The sequence below is a fragment of the Vidua chalybeata genome, chromosome 2 (assembly GCF_026979565.1).
Source record: "Vidua chalybeata isolate OUT-0048 chromosome 2, bVidCha1 merged haplotype, whole genome shotgun sequence".
Taxonomy (NCBI): domain Eukaryota; kingdom Metazoa; phylum Chordata; class Aves; order Passeriformes; family Viduidae; genus Vidua; species Vidua chalybeata.
In genome coordinates, this window is record NC_071531.1 from 66,973,342 (window position 1) to 66,996,149 (window position 22,808).

Genomic DNA, 22,808 nt, shown 5'->3' on the forward strand with positions numbered 1-22,808 from the left:
GCAAAGCCAAAACTATTAGGTTTCTACTACAAAAGTAGACTTCAGTTTCTAACATACAAGAAAATAATCTCATGGAAGGAAATTAAGGAATTATGGAGAAAAAAAATCCCACCTCTTAATGCAGTATCTGTTCTGGAATGAAAGTGATTTATTTATATTACACACAGAGATATTTATTAAAAAGGCTGGTAATGGAACATTTTATTTTAATGCATCAAGCTGATAAAAGATTAGTTACAGAAATTGCATATAATGTTGTGTAAGTCACATGGATGGGTTATTTAAAAAAAGATTTGATAATTAGAAGAACACATCTCTTATTTTAGTTACATCGTAAAGTGCCTCGTGTAGTCGTATTCTATCGTTGGAATGACCGCCTGTACAAATTTCAAGAAAATAAGAAGGTACCTGAGTGTCTTATTAAGGAAAATGTACAATAGCTAGAAATCCAGCAAAACAAAGCAGAAGTTACATTCAATGGTATGCTCAGCAGTATTTCTTGCTAATAGGAAAATATCACCTAGCTACTTTAGAGTTAAGAACTACTCCCAGTTAAGACTGGGAGATTAATATTGCAGAATTCTGGTAATGACATCCAATGCTTGACCAAAAATAGGCCTTCCTGGTTTAAATAAATGCAGGGAACCAAGTTATTTTCAATGTGTCTTGCAGATACCACAGAAACATTACCAACTTCATTTACATTCTTAATACTTGTTGTTAACTTGTTGTTAACAAAGGTGAATTGTACCCAGCAAAGCTAATCCCTTCCTGTAGTTGCAGGGAAAGCAGGTTCCTCTCCTCAGTGTTTCAGGGGCTCAGAAAAAGAAATCAGCTCCTATTCTGAGCCATCCTTTGAAAGAGCTCCTGCCTGTTCACAAGGCAAAATACAGAGATTAGCTTAACCAAACTGAACAGTCTGCCTTTGCAGAGAAGAATTCCCTTGTATGTATCCAAATGCATGCTGGGCCTGAATTTGCAGTCTGGAGTATATTGAATAACTACCATCTGAAGTATCTGTGCACGTGGGAAAGAGGCAGACAGGGAACTGAAAATTTAAGAGAAATCACTACTTTCAATGACAATTAGGTTACATTGGTACTGGATGTAAGTAAACCCAATGGTTTTGACATAACAGTCTCACAGACCATTTCTTTATAAACAGAAGATACATGAAAATGAGTAAAGAAATATTAAAAATGTCCCAATTTGTTAAGTGATTTAGAAAAAAAAAGAAAAACAAACAAACAAAAAAAAAGCTACTTGCAACTATTGAGGACTAAGAGACTTGAACAACCATGACAGACAAGTTATTTTCCAGTTCAGTTCCAGCTGCTTGTTGCACAAATTGAGCAAGTCTCAACTCACACAGTAAATGAGAATTTTATTGATTCAAGACCTTTAGCTGCTCAGTAATTCCTGCTTATTTCCCCTGCAGCAGCAAAGAGCACTATTTTGAAAGGACACAATTGCTTTTATCACAGAGGTTGCTCCAGTCATAAAGCATACTATTGATTACTACAAAGCTTAACTAATATGACTCAGCTTCCTGAAAGAAAATTTTAATTTTGAGGCATTTGATATAGATGTCCAGAGTGGTTTAAGTGATTTTCATTGCTTTTTGTCAGCAATGTTGTTTTCCTAAGATATTGCTCATATGCAGAATAGAGAATAGCAGGACCTCTACATCTTTCAGAAATTAATTTCAGATTAAAATCTAATACAAAACCTGCTCTGCTAAGTAGTGATTACACTCTGGATGGAATCTGTGAACCTCCAGTCTCACCTTGCTACACTGGCGTCTCTATTTCATGCTCACAGCTACCTCCTTCACACCCTTACAAACAAGGGTTCAATCTTGTCCCTTCAAACCTACCTGCCTTCCCCATTGCTCCTGCCATACACCACCTCATGTTCCCCCAAAAACTTAATGGAGTCTGTTTGCACAAAGGAGCTCATCCTGGAACTCCAGCTAGTTGTACCCAAGCAGCTATTCACTGCTTTCACACACAATTGTGTTTCAGCTTATGAATCTTGTGGTAACAGACCTTACACTGCAAGAAGTGTCCAAGAATCTGTGCAATAATGAAAAAGGATACATGTGAACTCCAAGTTCTCCCCCACCTTCTGCAACAGTCTCAATTATTTTCTTCATGACTTCTGCATGCCTGAAAAACAGATCAGAAAAACAGATCAGAAACAAAACATTTTAAGGAAGAGGCAACTCCCTCTTCATCAGGACAAATAGGTTTTGTGCAAATTAAATAATTTTGGACCACTAGGTTCAGAAGCAGCAAGATGAAATTTTGAGCTTACTGAGAAAGTAAAATAGCAACAGTAACTGAAAATTAACACTGAGTGATGAATGTAACATTATTTAACAGCTCCTTACATTCCCATAGAAAGCAAAAAATGTTGTATGCTACAACATAGACTCAATGTCATATGTCAAATGTTGTATGCTCAGTGTAGAGTGCCATGACAGTGAATGCATACTGCTTGACACCAGTATAATTTTAATTGCTAAATGCCAATAAAGCCCCCAGGAAAGTCCCTAGAAGGTAATACTGACCAGCAGCCAGCCACCAGAAGTTCCCAGATGCCTCCTGAAGATGATGTCTAGAAACTGCTGTATCATTTTTAGCTGCCTCTGCTGAACTCAAACTTGTAAAGCTTGAAGAGGTTTAAAACACTAAAACAATTAATAGTTTCCTATGAAAGGCAGATTAAATCAACCCTGCATAAATTCAGAACTATTGCTCTAGGATTGGTTTAGGGTATGGAAACTTTCTCTGGTGGTAACTTGGGTTCTATAGCAAATCAACAGTTTCTAAGCTAGTTTCTTCTTTCTTGTAACTCTGTTATTGTAAAGCACCACAGGAAAGGATAAACACTTCTCAGCTCACTGAGTTTTTACATTCTCATCAGTGACATCCCAGACCTACTATGAACCACACAGTATTTGTGCACAAGCTGGTCCTGGGAATGCAACACAAAATTACAAAATAGCCAGGGCTGGAAGAGATTGGTCATCATCTAGTCTAAAACCCTCCTTGCTCAATGAGCAAGGAACAGATCACTCAGTCTTGAGTACAATAACTTGTCTGCTATAGATTGGAATATCCTTAATGATAAAGACTTCAAATCTTTTAATCGCCAGTTACTTAATTGGAAGTAATGTTCTTGTGTTCAGGGCAGTTCTATCCCATAAACTAAGGGATGAAGAACATATCAAAGCAGAGGGGAGAACTACTGTATGTCAAATTATGTTTTATTTATGTACCTTTAACACAAACTCCCAGGTTGTATAATTATTCTTACTTTTATCTATACTTCAACTTTGTTTTAAATAGAAGATTCTGCAGGTAATCTTCACCAGTGACATAATACAGGGCTATAGGCAACCATCAACACAGCACTGCAGGTTAGTGAGCAGCAGTAGTTTAAAATATCCATCCTAAAAAATCTAAAGTGCCAACTGAGAAGAAGGATGAGTGGGAAGCAGAGTTTGCATAACTTTGACCATGTCTTGATACCAATACGTCAATCTAAATAGCTGACCAGTAACTGGCATTTAGTAATTACCTCCAAAGTTAATCATGCTGCCAGTGGCTGCAAACTAGGAAGGAAGCTGTTGCAAAGATACCAAGACACACTGTAAACAGGAACATGCAAGTCTGGGGAAATATTAAAGGTCAGCATTTGTCATTTACTGTGGGTCTTTGCAAGTCAACTAACCCTCAGAACTGATTCCAATTCTGGATCCCCACGATGCCCTGCAGAATACATGCCATTTCAGGTGCCAAGGCCAGCTGCTTCTCGGTAGGAAGATGGCCACTGCCAAAACTTAAGTTTTGACCTTATGCATAACTGTGGACTATTTTTTTTACTGGCACAGAATACAGGTCACCATGCAGCCATTAGAAGTCTTTAACAGCATAGTGGCTCAACTTCATACATCTTAATGACATTTGCTCTTTTCTGTTTTCTAAGAACTACTCAGGTACCTCAAATTCTATAATGGCCAGAGTAATGGTCATTCTCACTGTCGTACAGTTACTCATTAAAAGCTTTGCCGTTTATAAACTTTGTAAAGTTTGTTTCCTGTTTTCAGCCTCCTTCTGTAAGAAAACTTGGAGGAATGAACATAAAATATATAAATACACTACAAAGGTACGAAATAAATTTGAAGAAATCTAAGCTACAATATCTTACTATCTAGAAATTTTTCTTTGCAGATATTTAAGGTACATTAGAAGCAAAAAGAGTTCAGAAGCCTATCACTATTCTGAAATGGAGAAAAAAAAGTCACTGGAATCAGTGCAAGTAATTACGATTTAACTGTAAATGTGTTTAGTAGTTAATATGTTTGATAGTCACTTCATAGCATGCACAGAAAAAGCTGAGAATCGTGACTAAAACCATTTACAGCAATTAATGAGGAAGTTGACTGTGTTCCTCCCAGTACCATAAAAATGCTGACAAGAACTACAACTTACAGAAGAGCTGTAAGATGAACAATTTTCACTAACTACTCAAAATAGAAGCCATCTCAAGCAGCTGACAGCAGCATCCGATGCCATTTCTTTCCTTTCTCTGATGCCTGACACAAGGATATTCACGTTGCAATAAAGATGTTTGGAATCATACAAATATCTTACATTACACAACTCCTGTAACATGATGGGAAGCAACAGCAGCAGATATAACTACACACTCGTAGTTCCTAGCTGAATTAAAAACAAAGCAACAGTTTGGCTATTGGTTTTTATCCAGAAGCCCAGACCTTCTTAGCTGTTAGCCTTACCAATTTGAAAAAACAGAATAGCTTACTTGGAAAGTAAGAAAACATTCTTAAAACCTCCATTTTAGATATGCTGTTAGCCTCTTTCTTCACAGCCTCAACGCTACCTTTTAAACTCTTTCCAGTGTTAAGCAGCTGCAGATCTATGACATCACTTTTTGAGAAGGGCTACAGTTTCCTGCATTTTTAAGACTAGCAACAGACCTATTTCACTTCACTATCAATCATCTCTTTCATGCTTAAAGCTGAAACAAGCCTCATGATGTAAACCATCCCTTCAAGCGAAAGTGCAGATTACATAACAAAGGAACTGGCACTTCACTGGCTTCAGAAGAAGTGAGAACATGACCACAGGGCTCTCACCTGTGAAGAGACTCAACCCAAATATACAAATTAGCAGTGCACTGCTAACACCTCTGCAGAGTAATAACTAAAATTAAGCAGATAAAATTGCAGCCACAGCCCAGTATAAACCCCACAGCTCTATTGAGTCAGTGAGGGCTGTCATGCTGCAGTATCTCTGCATCTTCGTTTGTTCTAAGAGTGCCCTCCAAATACACATCAACAGGAGCTTCTTCCCAAACAATTTACTAGCAAGGCTTCCAGCAAACACAAAGTAAATTAAATTTTGGCTTTAGGATTTTTGTCCTCCCTTTCTCCTGTTAATCATCTTCCCAGTCAGTCTGTTAAGAACTCCTTCATTCCTCCCACTTGACACTCCTTCAAAAAAACTAGTGTTTACTAGCTGCACAAAAAGGCCGCACTTGTTTTTTATCCAAAATCCTGCGGAGAGCAAACAGTAAGACAGTCAAAGTAACTAAAGGGTAGAGATTAAGACTGGTATGTTCATACAAGGCACAAGAACATCTTACTGGATCAAACCAAAGATCTACCTGGTTCTGCTTCCTATCTTATAGTACATGCTCAATAAAGAGGCTGGAACAAACACCTCATAAATGCTCTGTCCAAAACACTACTAATTTCCAGCAGCATGCTGGAAATTACCCAGGGGCTTTCTTATTCTGAACCCTTCTAGTAACTACACTTTTAATAACCTTGACACATTTTTATTTCATTAACATTCTATTGCTTAAATTAGTACTTCATTTAGTTAGGTGGTGTGTGCAGAAATTAATCCTTTCTGGCTTTGAGCATGCCAGCAGAGTAGCATTCAATGACACCAGTTTCACTATTGGAAGAAAACTTAAATCCTGTTGCTTCACCTCCTGTGTCATTCATAGTGAAAGTCACCGATATCACAATTCCCTGCTCAGCTATTTTTAAATATTAAGGGACACAGATTATTCAATCATTTCATATGGGAAAGAGCTTTATAACTTTAGTTATCCCACATAAATCTCCATCTTTTCCAGTTTTAGTCTTCTTTCACCTCACAGACTACAGAACAGATGACCAGAGCTGTACTCCAGTATTCAACATGTGGTGGTCCCACAGATTAACAGAGGCCTTATGCTGCTTTATGTTCTATTCTTTATTATTTGCTTTGCAGTTCTTCCAGTTCTGCTTCTCGTATTACTCGAGCACCCAGACTGACATTTTCATGTTAGTGCAGACTTAAACCTGGTGACTTAAAGACCAAGAATAAACTTTACAACTCCAAAATTTTCTATTAGACCACTAGATGGGAAAAGTTACTTCCCAATACAATGGCTTCTCTGCTCAATACTGTCCATATGTAAGTCTGACTGCTTGGCAAAAGCATACACTTTTGAAAAGCAATGGCTAATGAACTGTGAACTGCAAGAAACATGATATACAGATTTATAAAGCACATGAATATATATGCTCTTAAGACCAAAATTAGCCATAAAATACTTGTTGAAAAGTTCCCTTGCTCTCTTCTCCAAAGGCTGACGCATAAATAAATGCTAAACCAGAAGCAAGAATGCTCTGAGTCTGTGAAAATGACCACAAGCTTGTCAACAAGAAGTTGATTATTTAACACTCAGCTAGTGACATGGATATCCATAGTGTTTAAATCAAAGGAAATGAAACTTAAACTGGTAATCTGAACTCTAAATTTTTTTCTTTTAGACATATGCAATCATACAAAGAGTATCTTTTCTTAAAAGGTAAAAGCCCAAACTTGTACCTCCAGGAACTTCATACTGTCAAGAGGAATTACACTGTTTTAGATACTGGCTCTGTATCACTAAGACACCTAAAAGGATGTTAGGGCCTACATCTAAGACAAAGATGGAACTTTCAAAGACCTAGAAAAAATATCTGTGCAGCAAGTCAACTACAGGCTCCCTGCATCTTGGGTGAGAAACATGGAAAATGGAACATTAAATACCCAAAAAAATCAACTGTGTTTTGCAGTTGTGTTCAACAAATATTTTGGTGTGACAATCACAGGATCTGTATTTATCAGTGCAAAATTGAAAGGGGAGCAGGAGGCAGTTAACATAAAATAAGAAATTGCTATGTAATGTTCAAATAGCTTTTTCTGCTGCCAAAAGTATATACTGTACTTCTGACAAAAGGATAAAACTTTATTTCATGGAATTCTTGTAGTCTGCCACCTCCTGGAGTACATAGGGAAGATGAGTTAAAAAAGCAGGCTGATCAGAGAAGACAGCGCTAACTGCAGAACACACTTGCTGCAGTGAGCACTGGAATGAACTCAGAGAATTGCTGATCCCTTCCTTTCATACTGCCTCAGAAACAGCCAAATGTAGAAATATGTCCAGAAAACCTGAAAAAAATCCTTAACAAGAGTAGTGAAGTGCCTTGTATCTGCAGGCTGTATCAGACCAGAAACAGACTTACCTGCATGGATGAACTGAACACATGGGAGGTGGAGGAAGATGAGGATGGTTTTCAATGGTCACTGTTTTCTTGACATGATCTTGACTAATATCTTCATACATGTGCTCTACTGTTAAAGGCTGCCGCTGCTACAGAGGAACAAGGAACATGAGAACAGAAGTGTTACTAACAAAGAATCTTGCTCCTTTCTAACATCAGTAATTGATGATGACCCAAAAATTACAGGCATCTAAAATATAAAGGTTCTGAAGGCACAATGAAAGAACTGAGTGTGTTAAAATCCATATGGTATAAAAATAGTACTGCACAGATTTTCCTTTGCGTGGTGAAATCACAGTATTTGACAATCAGCTAGGTTCCCACCTCGGTATTTGAGCAGTGGGCCCTACCCAATTTTAACTCAAGAAACCTAGTGATTAAAAGGAAAAACTATTTATATATTCCTTTCCTTCTGAAGGACATGGAAACACATACCTGCTTAGTTGACTGAGTTTACTGGAGTAATTACCAGTTCTACAGTGCTTACAAAAACGCCAGTGGCTTCCTTCAAAACGTGCTCAGTTATCATGTGCAGTTTTCAGTGATACTGTTCCAACTTGCTGCAAGTACAATAAAAGTCCTGCCTACAAGCCTATATCACTTAAACGTTTTCTCACAATTTTTTCCTTTAAATTTTGATTGTGAATAAGCAACAAAATAGCCTATTTGATACAGTGAGTCTAATTTCACAGAAGTAGGAAAAAAACCCAACATAGATATACCTCATCATATCCAAATAACCAAAGCCTTGGAGTTTGGTAGTATTTGTCGTAAGTGATGTAGAGGTCATAGGTTCTAGTCTGTAGAATAGCATCTTCCCCTCCAACATCAACTTTAGTTTTGTTAGCTTCTACAATCTGTCGTGTGTCAAGCGTTGCCTGGTTCAAGGTAAAAATAACAAGATTAGAAAAATCTTGCTTGGGTTCTCTCCTCTCTCATCCTACGTGTCACGTAAAACTTTTAATAATGTTCTTAAGTGGGCACAAAAAAACCAACTTATGGTTTGTTTTTATTTCTAAATTTAGGAATATCAGTTTCTCCCCCAACAAGTAGTTTTTGGTTTTATTTTTGGTGATTTTTTTTTTTTACTTTTCAAAAAAGGTCTGATTTCTTAAAGACGTAGGCAGCTTGTTACACCCCTTACCTTCTTTCACAAAAAACAGATAATTCCAATGAAATTCAGAAGGCAAAGGTCTCAGTTTGTCCAGGTTCATTAAGACCTTGGCATAGTATCACAATGAGGCCTTCTGTTTTCCCTCATAAAAGTCTGATGGATTGGTGTAATCTACTGAACCTACAGGCCACTCATCCTACCTGTGTAAGCCCAAGAACCACCACTGCATTTTTTAACTTCTCGTGAATACAGTGCTGTGTGTACAAGCAGAGCAAAAAGGATTAGCAAAACCAAGGAAAATTTCTGTGGGAAAATCTTTGAGGACCCAAGGGTTCAAGTCAGTGCAGTAGACTGGCAGGAGACAAATCCCTAGGAATCCAAGCTCAGTAACTCTACTACTCATAAGTTTGTTATTTCAGCCACTTATCATTATTTTTATTTTGCTTGTGGTTATATTGTAACAGGCAAGATAGAGAACTGTTCACTCACATCATCTGTCTCCAATAGCCCACTTTCTTCATACTCTGAAAAGAAGACCCATAAAATTCTGTGTTCAGCTTATAGCCAGTCATTATATTTGTCATTCATAAACAACTACTTAAAAAAAATCTACATGTATCTAAAGAAGTTTTATTCAGGTAGCCTGCCCAATCCCCAAACCAGACTATCCCTTTTAAACACAAATTTGACCAAGACTACAGTAAGTAGGTGAGGAGCTATACTTCAGTGATTTTATATAGGCAGATTAAGTGTAGGTACAAAGCTGGAAGGAAGTTGTGCTAAATCCCTAATTTACATTTTCTTTGATCTGTTCTGCTACACAATTTTCCAATCACTAACATTCAGTCAGGTTTTTGGCACACAAGTTAGAGTAAACATGCATCAGTAAAAACACACAAAAGACGCTAAAGAGCACAGGCCTGCTGAAATGTTTCAGCATGAATTCCTTGCAAAGAGTGAGTGGTGTTTTAGAGTGTACTGCTTTAGTTAAAGACCTAAAACAAAATATGTCCCACCCAATTTAAGGAAATACCTTCCATGTCTGCAGCTTCTCCTTCATCTTCCTCATCATCATCTTCACAAGATGCTGAACACTCTGGTATTTTTATATTATCCTTTAGAAGTTAAATTGAAAATATTGCTTTAATGACTGTTGCATCTACGTAGCCTAACAGCTAAAAAACTGAAGGTGTTAAGTTCAGTCAACACATTCAGTGAGCCAGAAAGATGATTTCTGAAATATTAAGAAGGACTACACTGAACTCAAATATTTACTTAATAACTCATCCTTGTTTCAATGTCCTAGTTTGACATTAAAAATCCATTTAAAATGTTTTCCTTTGACTTTGCATTCTGGAATGATTTAATTCCTAAACAAAGAAAAACATCCATGGTGTTAAACAATCCACCTATCTCAAATGAAAGGCAGTGACTAAACAGCTAAGACTAAACATGTATGTTAAGACTTTTTTAAGTTCTAACCCACAGACAACTGTGCAGCAGTTATCATAAAATATCTCAAGGAAGGGATGCATAATGATGATAGAGTCCAACTCCATCCTCTTTGTGAGACTACATAAAACTCTATCCTAAGACTGAAAGCGTCACCCAGTTTCACAGACTATGAACCCTGTCCAGTTCTCTTGTGTTTTTAAAACACAAGAGAGTCACAAAAGGTATCACATTTTGATATAATTCTGCAATGCAAGAATTATAGTCCAACAGAAACAAATACAGCACAAGCCCACAGGCAACTTTTGGGCCTTGCATAGCATAGAATCCAATGGACAACTCCAATGAAATTCAAAAAATAAAGATCTCAGTTTACAGAGATTTCATAAAGATTTTAGGAGAATACTCCAAATAACTACTACAGTTAGAAGCTCTTCTAATTCTGAGCATCAGGTGGCTAATTTTTCATTTAAAAAACCGAAATCACCAAAACCAATAAGAAACTAAGTTACAAAGTGCATTGTCAAACAGAACATCAGCAGGAAAGAGTTGTCCTCCTGGACTGGACCTGCAAGCAAGCAAGTTTTTCTACATACAATAGAAATAAAATCCAATGCAAAACATACAACAGCAGTTATGAACCACAGTAACATTCTGCAAGCATTGCGTTTTGCAGAAAAAGTGATCAGTTTTAGTTACTCCTTGAGTATTTCTTCCACCCTTGCGTTACTGACTTGTAAAAAAGCAGCATTTTTACTATATTCAGCAAAGTCATTTGGAATACCTGCACTTCACAGTTCATCAAATCGATAGCATTTTGAGCTGTTTATAATTATGCAGTAGCATGGGGCAGCCCATTTTTTCCCTCCTAATTTTTAGAATCCAAGGCTTCTTGGATGCCCACAGACAGAACTCCCCATACAAACTCATCTTTAAAAGCATTTTGTGTCTCTGACTTTCTTCGTGTTTCTTAAACATGTTAGCCAATACATTTGCATTTCAAGTACTTCCTGAGGACTTTTAAGTTTCAGGTTTGTTTCCTGCTGAAGTGACATTTTTGGAAACATGCAGAAATGAGGACTTCATAACATATATACATTTAAAGAGGTAAAGTTCTTCTAAACTGAAGGGCATAAACATGTCAAACTGAACTAATGTGCTGAAATCTGCTTGCTGTAGTTGAAGATCACAAAGAAATACTTTACATTTCCACATAAAAATTTCTTTACATTGGATTTCCAAACACTAATGTCTTGGAACACAAATGTGTGGCATCAGTGTAAACAGAATTTCATTTTCACTTTATAGAATCCTGGTAGAGGAGCACACTGGCAAAAGACATTTCAAAAAGACAAATGCCTCAGTAAACACAGCAATAAAGAGATGCACATACTTAGACTAATATTACAGGCTCTGAGGGTCAATGTACATCAGAGTACAATTAGTGATGAAGTATAATTTAATCTTTCACAGGGAGTACTAGATTGCCAGTGGTAGAACTACCATTATCTTCAGGTCTGTAATAAAGCAACAGAAAAATTTAGAAACAAGTACCTTACTGTCTAGTGTGATCTCCTTAACTGCTTCTGTTGCGCCCACTATACCTGTAAATTGAACAAGAAGTTTGTGTTAAAAAAGCTTGGTTCTTGGTTAGAGAATAGCATAGAAAGAGTTTGCAAGGATTTCAAAAGCAGTGTCTCATCTTTCGAAGTCACATCTCAACAACCTTGATATGTGAGAGGCTGTTCATTTGGTATTGGTAACATGCTTACTTCTGGACATCCCTAAGCAAACCATACCAGTAACACAGAGCAGCACAGCACAGATGTGCCATATCTTAAAAAGTCCGTGATGGAACTCTGAGAATTTGGAGTTCTATTTTAAGGTATTTTTGCATGAAAGTGAGCTCAGGACAGGCACTCACATCACAACAATGAAACGCATTTTAATGAAAAAGGCAGGCATTTATGAGTATTTCTGAGCTTCCTGAAAGCAATGACAAAGCAAAATGTAGCAGAGCACTCAATGCTTTTAGCTGAGGGGAAGTGGGGGTATAAAACCACCCCAAATCATAGAAGTGTCCAATCTTGACATCCTCCCCATTAGCCTTCTAGTCTTACTGCAGATACGTGCCAAGATTCTGCTTTGACAGAGTACATTTATCTGATTAAACTATTCAGCTATGGAAACAGATTTTATCTCATTTGACAGCATTTAGAAACCTGGCAAGGTTTAGCCAGGGTGTTACTGCTGTACTGTATGGTGCCCAAACCAGTCAACTCTAAAAGGAAAAACTTGGCAGAGGAGTGTATTCACAGCAGGGATGGATACTGCACACTCAAATCAAGGACATGACAAAACTATTATTTCTTTGGTGGGGAGGCATTCAATTATGAACTATGATGCCTTTAAGAATTGCCAATGATGAAAAATGCATATCTACAGAAAAAAAAGGCATAATCGCCAACACTTTTTCTCCCCTTCTGGCAAACTGTTTAGAGAACTTTCTCCACATTACAGCAAAAAAATTTACACCAAAGAAAGGAAAAACTTATAGAGGAGTACTTTTGGAAATGGCGGAGAAAACATCACTGAAGGACAGAATTGTATTAACACATGATAGAACATCGTGAAACAGACTAATATTATTGCCATTTAGAAAAAAAAACGGAAGTGTTTATAAGACACTGTGCTACAAAAGCCAGTGAGTTAGATTCATATAAGCAGTACTCTTTAGACTTCATTATAAACACAAGCTCATTTAAGGGCTAATTGTAAAATAGGATCATCTCTCACTCTTATCTCTGTACTTAACATCCTTCTTTTGAGTACAGCATCCACAATTTAAACTAACATCATCTTCACAGGATTTCATTACTAAGGAATGACTCACTACACAGCTCATATTTTAAAATAACTTCCTAGAACTTTAGTAAGAGAATACTGAAATAATTGCCATCATCTCTGAAAAGGAACCTGTTTCAAGCATATACAGCCACACAGTTAAACATCATGTACCGATCAGGTGGGTAGCTGACAATGTAACTTATTTCCTCCAGACGACATATTGGTACACAGATGTGTATTTAAGGAAGATTTTACTTTCTAAGAGTGGAAACTGAAAATCAGATTGCCAAATGCAAAGCCTGCAGCAAGATCTTGAATACCTGCATTGTGAAAAGTGTCTACCCATCCCCCATCACCATCATCTTCTTCTATAATTGCCTCCTGCTCATCTGAGTACTCCATCTGCTTACACCTTTTATAGCATGGCACTACAAAAAATGGCAAAACAAAAAGAATGCAGTCAGTCATTCTTACACAAAACCAGACTGGACCATGATACTGTCCTACAAGGTCTTCTAAAATGTGTCAATCTTTCATATACCCCATATTTAAGGAATTCTAAGGCTGTATTTCAAATGCAAAAGTATGAACTTCCAAAAATATTTTGTTATGCTGTACCAGATATTTTACTTCACATAAAATACAATGACTGTTGTAGCCTTAGAAGTTCATCTTTCTGTTAAGTATTAGAGCAGTTTCATCCAATCTCTTAAGGATTAGAAAAGAATTAATTTCTCATTTGCTAACAACTGGAGAGAACCTGTAAGTTTTCTTCACACTGGTAAACAACTAAGGACAACTTTTCCTGAATTTTCATCAGTTTTCCAAACTCATTTAGGCCTTCTGCTAAAAGTTTGCATCAGCTATTCATGCAATATGTTAGGTATGTTTAATCATAATTTAACATCTAGAGGTTTAGAAGGTCAGAATTCATGTAATATTAAGAACAACTTCTGTCATATGCATTACAGAGCCATTCAAATAGAGATTTAGATAATGCTTTCAGAAAATAGTCAAAGAAAGACTGAATATCTGATTAAGGCAAAGCAGGCATTTTCCAATAGAATAAACAAGCACTATGTAGAAAATGCTCCTTCCTTGTCTATTAATGTAGAGAAAAACAAATCTGCTGCATGAAGTTCAGCATTTGAAAACTGCTCTTTAACCTTTCAAAAAGGGATTAAAGGGGTGTGAAAGTCAAAGTGAAGACATCCAAAGACTTCTAAAACGAGGTCTGTAGGATGGCTCCCAGCCTCAACTACAGCCCACAACTTTTACTCAGGTGGGAGGCCAATGTGACACCAGCAGCAGGAAACACATTATTTTGGAATGTGATCAAGAGGATCAGAGCAACAAGGAACCTCAGCAGAGGCAGGAAAAGAAACAAAGCAGATCAGCTGCCTATCAAACCACTAGGCCCATGTCAGGAAAATGTCCAATGCTACTGTAGTAATTTTCACATGACAGTGCACTGCAAGACTCCAAAAGCCAGGGAGGAAAATCCAAGCACATAATACAACCCTCTGCAGGCAAAAATCTCCTCAGGTTTTCTTAGTGCTAATGCTTCATCTAATAGTTTTGACACATTTTGATACAAGATCTTTTGCATTTCCCCATAGTTGTGGCAAAATGTTATCCTTCTTATCCATTAAAAAGGTAGTCACCACATGTATTATACAATTGTGAAGCTGAAATAAATTAATTATATGTATTTATATGATTCTAGTTGACAAGGGCATTGACTATTAACTATATACTTGAATTAGAAGTATCAGTGTCACTATGAAAAACATTTTGAGAACTCTTTAATAGCCTGAGTTTCCAAAGGAATGAGGAAAATAAACATATCTTCATGTTAGACACTGAACATGAGTTGAAGCAAAGACAGACAAAAAGGTTAATAATGTTTAAAGTTCATTTATACTTCATCAAGGCAAGCTTTATATCTCATATAAAGCTCTACTATAAAGTGGTCTAAGAAAAAGAATTTATGAGACATAAAAGCTTTATGTCTCATATAAAGCTTTACTATAAATTGGTCTAAGAATTCAGGAGTGTAGGACGAACTTCTTTAATATTGCAAAGCCAGAGCATCCAAAGTGTGAGGTATTTGTTTCCCCTATTAATATAGACAATCAGTAGAGCTGACAGCACAGTCAACCATACTGTCAATTCTAAGAACACTTATATTTAAATTTCAGGCTTACCGTTTTTAGTTACCAGAAACTGTTTGTCTGTTGGCAGATAAGCTTTGACTTTTAGCTCTTCTCCTGAAGCCCTGTAAAATGAAGTGCACCATTTGAGAATTTGATGACCTGCAAACAAAAGAACCTTTCTATTTTCACATCGTGTCAGGAACTTTTTATACAATCCTCTTGATCTATTCTGAGAATTGGTTTGCTTATCACTTACTCTTCCCTACATACATTTGGTATGGTGTTAGAAAGCTTGGCCATCCCTAACTGTTCTGAGATCAAAACCATTTTATGCCTCCAAAACCATCGCCTTTGAAATGGCCAAGCAAAGATGGGTTGACAGAATAATCTATTGTATATAAAATTTTCTAGGATCAGCAACAACAAAGTAGCAAATGACTGAAGAAGGCAGCTTCAGAAAAGCAAGAAATAGACCTCTATAAATAAAAAATCTGTCCGTAGTCACTAGTGTTTAAGTACTCTTAATTTCACATTACTCAAGCATTTGCCTTTACATTTAGTGGCTTTTGGTTTGAAATAAGAGCAACATTCTAAATAGCCCATTCCAAACTGCTGCCAGACTCAACATCATGTTTTCTCTGAAGGAGGTGGCAAAGGGGCAGGGAAACAATGATTCAAACACAGTAATTTTTCCAGCAATTCGAGGCTTAGTACAGAGCCAAGACCTGATGATACCAAGTGCACAGACAATGCTCATTTAGGAGCAGACTAGTTTCATAAAGCAAGACACCTGTAAAAAAATAAGGCAGCACATTATTTTCACCCTTACTGTACACAAAACAGAAGGGTTTTCTAAGGGTAATCACTGCACAAAGTGAACTGCTGTGGGCTAACTTGAATACATTTATTAACAAATGCTTGTCAAAATACACCATTTACAACTACTGCCTAGCAATTCCAGCTGCACATGGCCTCTGGTTTTTCAATCACCAAGACAAACCCAGGGAGACATGCTGCTACTGCAGCTAAGCTCTAAAAGCATTCACAGTATATAACACATTATTTCCCCTAAAACCTTAAAAAACAAAAAATCCCCAAGCAAATCCTCATCTCAACTACTGCTATACAGAAATTAGTATAAAAAACTCTGCCTGAGTTAAATATAGAGCCATCATAGTTTTACTGGAAAAGTACACTTACTGCTCTGACAACTGTATGGCTAAATCCAGTGGAAACACACCAAAGCACAGGCAGAAATGCTAGCTTTCTACAATTCTTTCAATTTTACTTACCATTGCCAAGTAGGACAGTGGTGAACTAAGTGATCTCCAGCTGCAACAAACTGTTAAGGCAGGAAAAAAAAATTAAATATGTTAAATATGGCTGAAGGAAACAATTTCCAAATTTTCTCAGCATTAGTATTTCAGTTCCACATTCCTTTGATCAATTAACCGTGTAATTAACAAATGGTTCAATCAGCTTGATGCTTTATTTTAACCCCATATCTCAACTAACCATGAAAATGCAAAGATTAAATCAACTTCACCCAAAATGTTTACTAAGCACTATAGCAAATTCAGTGTTTCAAAAGGTGTGATACTACCTGCCAGTCTAGTAAGAACTAAAATAGTATCTGGATCTAGTAAGATTGTTTACTTTATAATAAAGAAATTATTTTTATTTGACACTATTCAAACTTTTACAAGGATAACAAAGAGCTTAATGTAAAAAAAATCTTTCCTTGTTCAAAACAATTTTGGTAAGAAAATGGTAAGAAAAGCGAGACCATCAATCTACTGAACCAGTAAGAGAACTGCAACAAAGAAATAAACAGCACAGATTTTATATAATGACCATCACTATAATAGCTGATCACTGATGTAAACTAAAAATGGATTACCAATTACTTAGTACACTAAAAGTCTCATAGGCAACTTTGTTCTGAATAAATAGTTTTAAAAAATATTCCCTCTTGTTCTTAGTATCAAAGATTAAGCCTTTAATAAAATTGCATTATTATTTCAAAATGATACTGTCATGTTAAACTTGCCAGCAATGTCACACTAGACTTGTGTACAAACTTAAAATTCACACAGCAAAGTCTAACCCTCTGGGCTTGTCTTTGTACACGTAAATTGAGGAAGGCAAGCCAGCACTCAAGTGATTTTTGTGGGCTTTGCAGCAGTCCCTTTGGAATATGAGGTGCACAGCTATTGCTACAGGTGCTCTCTTGTCTTGAAGTGCAGTTTATAGCAGCACCCTCCCCATCTGCCCAGGAGCTGCTGCAGTGTGACATAACAGGCTTGCAGCAGGTCACAGCCATTTCCTCACCACGTCCTCCAAAAGGAGGCGGATCAGCACAGCAGAAAATACCACAGTGCACACTGCACACGGATTAACAGGCTTAATCTCTGCTAAAGTGCTTCCCTTTCACCTATTTTCAACAGAAACCTCTAGCAGAACTGAATCCTCTAAAAAAAAACCCAGAAAATTCTTCCAATACACAGGGAAATTTTAAAACTCATTATCTCTTACATAATAAACATAAATAAAACTCCAGAACTATTCAAAATTCTCTGTTTAACGAATTTGAACTCTGTTTGTGACAGCAATGTTGAAATATATTACCAAAAATGAAAAACCAGTGTAGTTTGTGGGACTAACAGATACATAGCCCTAAAGCAGCATTTGAAATTTCATCTACATTTTTTCACCTTAGGCAGCAAAATTATCTTGCTGGTTTCACTTTCTATTTCTCAAGCACTGATGCTACCTCATATCTGAATCAGTACTGGAAAGTAGAAGGAGATCAATTTTAGGACATATTATTTCTAGTCCTGAAGAAAGTTATTTTAACAATTTCCCTGTATTTACACACATAATTAAAACAGGTGTCATCTTTTGGAGGTATTAACTAGTAAGAACTCATGACAGTCAAGAATTTTTTGAAAATAAATCAAGTACACAGATAAGTGAAAAAAGGGCATAGGTGTTGAGTTTGATTAATGAGTCATCTTTAGTCTTAATTTATTCATCCTTAGAGGCAAGCCACAGGAACCCTACAAAAATCTATACACCAGTTAGTTTCTCAGACTAAAAAATACAGCTTAAATTACCCAAGAAATCCAAACTCATTCAAAAGCAACATCCTAGTGTCATTATTCTCCTTTAGCAACCATTCTTACATAAAGACTGTCAAATGAACAATCAACATGTCCATGCTCCAGCTTCATCTAAATTTACCAAAAATTTAATCTTGCTTTATAATTGGTTCCCTTGACTACTGTTTTGAAGGATCCAATTTATTCATCCCGGCAGCATCTAACCTGACACATAGAACACAGACTATTCACATTCCCAGTGGTGTTTAAAGGCTGCAAACTGTTTATTGTTTAACCAATACAGCGTGGTTCTTGCTATGCTCTATAGAAGGTGCCTTTTCTTACAATACTACTGCAAATTCTTTTCCCATAAATCACAAAGGGATGAAGTATTGGTAGAACATTTGTCTAGACCTTCTCTGTTATTCTAGTTTATATACAATAAAGATCATGTATTATTGTTTAGCATATATGAATATTTATACACACACATACATACGGTTATCAGAACAGAACATCATGTTGCTAAGCCTGTTTTTCTGTGTGGTACTTGTGTGTCAGAGGGAGAGAATGAATGCTTGCTTACCACTGCAACACAGCAGAAAAATACAGGCAGCAATACTAGGAAAAAAATACTTCTGTCCACATTATCTACCTGCATCAGCCATTATTTGTTTCATTTTTTTCCATCTCATCTTTATAATTTTTTATTGTTTCATTTTTCTTTCATTCTACCTAACACTGTTGACACTGTTTTATTAGAACTCTGTAAAGACAAAGTATTTGCAGCTCAGTAGCACTTCAATATGAGAAAAAGTGTAATGGGGAAATTAAAATAGCTCAACACAATCAGTGATCTTACTGTTCCAGGGAAAAAATCCTGTTGCTCTTTGCACCAGAGTTCTTAAAAAAATACAACTGCTTGGCAGCAATCCAAAATACAACCAGCCTAAAGCAGCCTATAGAGAAGAATAGGGAAAAATAATAATCATTGGCTATACAGTGTGGACAAATATACGTAATGATCTTCAAAGAGCCTTGGAAGGAACTGAAACAGAGGTAAGCAAAGAATGTTCCAAAGATAAAAGCTCCCCTTCAAGCTCCTTAGAGGAAAGATTTAAAAAACCAATACATTCTTGCTTCAGTCCTGAACTCCCATGACAAATGGAGCTGTTGACCCAGCTTCTTTACAATCTTTTCACAGCATAATAGAGGAAAGAAGAATCCCACATTCAGATGCCTAATGCCATCTCAGGAAAAATTATGTTGATCTACTTCAATCTGTAGAGTAAAAAAGGTCACTTAGAAATTTCACTTTGTGGAAGTTGTTTCAAGAAGCAGTAATTGGGAAAAACATGATCTGTTTAACATGGTTGTTTCGCATTAAAAAATGCATCATTACTTTCAAAATAATTTAAGTTTCTAAATACTTACTTCTTCAGGTGTAATTACTCCAGTTTCTTTAAACTTGGACTCCTGCAAGAGAAAAGTTTAGAAATGTTGAGAACTGCTGACAAATCAACACACTCCACTTTACTGGAAAGACATACATCTTCTCTACTTTCATTCTGAAATTAATTCTGTTCAGAGATCCAAGAATCAGCCTGGAGGCAACCTCTGCCACAACTGGCAGGCAACTTACATTAGAAAATAAGGAAGTAAGGCTCCACAGAATTACTTGTTGCAAAATATGAGGTATTATGAAAAATGATGACCTATACAAAATATTTTGGTTTTGCTACTGCCGATTATAGCAATAATGAAGAAAAGATGACTGCCACTCAGTATTACTTTTGCCAGTAAGAAACAGAAAATCAGTCGGAATCAGTGATTCTAACTGTCAAAGACCCCAGGCTTCTAGGCATTGAATAGCACTGCAGTGCATCAATATGAGGTTTTGCAGTTAAGAAAAGTCATGAATGTAAGACCAAACCAACTCTTCTCTGGGGTAGAAAAAGTTAAATACAAAGACTTATTAATAAACTCTCTTTTAATGCCCATTTCTGTGCCTTCATCATGCACCCCAGGGAAACGGCTTCAGTTTTTTCATGTTGTCATGGGGAGCTCTGTGGATGAAAGAATAGATGGCAAGCAGACACCAGACTTATTCTGCATGGAGAAATTAAGTACTTTGGCATTAAAGGCAACATTTATGAAGCTTAAGGATAACATGTCTTGTATCATATTCAAATCTAGACTAAGTGTATTATGTTTTGACTTCTGGTTGTTTGTTTCTTCAGGAAAGCCTCAAGTACCAAGGTATCCTACTGTTCCCCAGCATTAGAGCTATTCAAAACCAGCTTTTGAAAGAGAATACAATTTCAACCATGGCATAGGTGACTTCTTGCCCTAAGGAACCTATTTTTTTTCTCCTATCAAGACTAAAAGCATCAACTGAGCATGTCTTACTTCCAGCCACAACTTCACCATATTCAACCAGCCAGAAAACACTGAACAAAAGCAGCCCCAGCTAAACTTGGTTATTTGCATTCCTTCCCCGAGTGTGTGCTATCACCTGTGCTACAGAAAATGAAAGGAGCGCACCTGTTTCATATGTACTGATTACAGCCTTTCTGCCTCAGTTCTAAGGAAGATACAGTTGAGAACAAGATAAAGATAAGGAAAACAGCAGCTGTACAAACATTGTAACATCATTATATGCTAGGTGACTGAAATCAAATTTCAATTGCTATAAAACTCAGATTCCTCAATAACACATTGTGCAACATCACAGTGGAAACAACTTACTGGTTCCCCTCAAAATGACCATAAGCAGTAGGGAACATGTACAAACGTGTGTCTCTGGAATTACAGAAAGAAAACATGTAAAATATCCATCCTCTGTTCCCTGAGGGTAAATAGTTCATTTTCCCGTCTAAGTAAATTCTCCAATTGTGAGAGACACAGGTCTAGTTTCTTTCAGGAGTTACCAAGTTGGAGTATTTAATTCCCCCTTGTAAAGGGAACATATACACATAATATCAACATCTTCCATTTCTGGAAGGTTCTACTCCTGCCCCCTCCCAATAATCCATCTGGACACATGGATTTGTCCACTATTACACCAGCTGTGCAACAACATCTATACTACTGAACAACTCACTTCACCTTCCCATGGTGCAACTTCACTGCAACCCATACACTTCACATTGGTGGGCAACTCTAGGAAGGTACACTATCCAGACAAGAGCATCCCACAATCCCAGAGAGACAAGTTCTATTAATAATTGACTGTTCCTGCTATCTGCCCAGAGATGTAAGCTGCAGGATGAAAAGCATATAAAAGGTCAAACCACAAAGCCACATGCAGAGAGATTGTTGTCATAAACAAGTATTTTTTTCAAAAGCATGCAGAAGTATCAAAATCACTAGTGAAAAAAACTGCTGCCAAGTTAAGCACTTGTATATGGAGTAGGGGGTTATATAAAAAATTGTTTGCAAATAAGAGTCAGAGAATGGGATGTAGTGTAACAACTGCAGAAAGCCATAATTTGTTTCTACCTATATATGCAGTAACAGGAACTATAACAGATGTACTGTCTACTTTTATAATGACCCAATGGCTCACTTCTGCTATTCTCAGCTACTCTGGTGCACAGACTTGTATTAATACTGTAATTCAGACACAGGAATAAGCTGCGCTATGTAAAGCCGGCACACACAACGAAGGCGTGGCTAATTTTGTTGTTTTGGTTTGCGTTTTTTAATATCAGCTGGAAAACTTGCCCTTTACCCAAAATAACCATTGCAACGCAATTTCTGAAACGAGGCTCAAGCCTGTCTGTACGCTCGGATTTCAATTCCTGGACACACAACCACGTAAAACTTTCCTGACTTTAACAGAAAACGGCAACACGTTTAAGTCATTCCTGGAGAAGCAGGAGCAGCAACACCTGTTCTTCGAGAGGCCTGCCCCTCCCAGCTGGATGCTCCCCTCTCTGCGGGATGTGAGCGCCAGCCGGGGTTCCCCCCATCCCCTCCGGCCCGGTGCGGGATGAGGGCCGATGGCAGTGTCCGCACACCCAGCACCGCGCCCTTCCAGACCCGCAGCCACGCAGCTCCTCGGGCCCGGCCGACAAGGGCACCGACAGCCGGCTCCCGGGGCTCATGCAGGGAAGGGCGCCCGCAGGCGGGGACGGCCATGGGTGTCCCTCCTCCCCATCCAGGCTCCCGCGCACCTTGAGCACAGGCGTGAGGTACTCGGCCACCTCCAGGGCCTTCCCCTTCACCGTGTTGATGACGTTCTGCATTGCGGCGGGCGGGCGGGCGGGCAGACAGACGGACAGCGGCCGCCGCCCCCCCCCGCCCTCGGCACGGTGCTCCCGCAGCCGCCTTCGTCCACGTGACCCGACCCTCACATTCTCCCCGCCCCCCCCGTCGCACGCGCGTGACGACACACGGTGCGCGCGCGCAGGGCGGGAAGGCGGGGAAGGGCGGGGCCGCGGCTCACGCGGCCGCCGGGGGGCGCGCGCCAGCTGGGGGGCGGAGCTCGCGGGTTCTTG

At 37.9% G+C, this 22,808-nt stretch overlaps 1 protein-coding gene across 2 annotated transcripts; it reads right to left on the reverse strand.

The window, feature by feature from the left end:
- Positions 1-126: 126 nt before the first annotated feature.
- ATG3 (autophagy related 3) lies at positions 127-22,757 on the reverse strand. 2 transcript variants are annotated; one of them, XM_053936671.1, is made up of 12 exons: positions 22,485-22,753; positions 19,741-19,782; positions 16,498-16,547; positions 15,257-15,327; positions 13,370-13,477; positions 11,757-11,806; positions 9,784-9,865; positions 9,240-9,274; positions 8,359-8,514; positions 7,598-7,725; positions 2,100-2,168; positions 127-408 (listed from the first exon to the last, which is right to left on the reverse strand). In XM_053936671.1, exons 1-12 carry the CDS (start codon positions 22,554-22,556, stop codon positions 327-329), a joined length of 945 nt encoding a protein of 314 aa, XP_053792646.1. In that variant the 5' UTR covers positions 22,557-22,753; the 3' UTR covers positions 127-326. The 2 variants fall into 2 exon arrangements, with proteins under 2 accessions (XP_053792646.1, XP_053792647.1); XM_053936672.1 differs by lacking the exon at positions 13,370-13,477 and having other exon boundaries at positions 22,485-22,757.
- Between the last annotated feature and the right edge of the window lie 51 nt (positions 22,758-22,808).

Coding starts and splice junctions, on each gene's coding strand:
- ATG3 (XM_053936671.1), bottom strand. CDS start 22,556: ATGCAGAACGTCATCAACACGGTGAAGGGGAAGGCCCTGGAGGTGGCC. Junction 19,783..22,484: donor ACCTCACGCCTGTGCTCAAG/GTGCGCGGGAGC, acceptor TTTCTCTTGCAG/GAGTCCAAGTTTAAAGAAAC. Junction 2,169..7,597: donor TGTTCAGTTCATCCATGCAG/GTAAGTCTGTTT, acceptor TCTGTTTTTCAG/GCATGCAGAAGTCATGAAGA.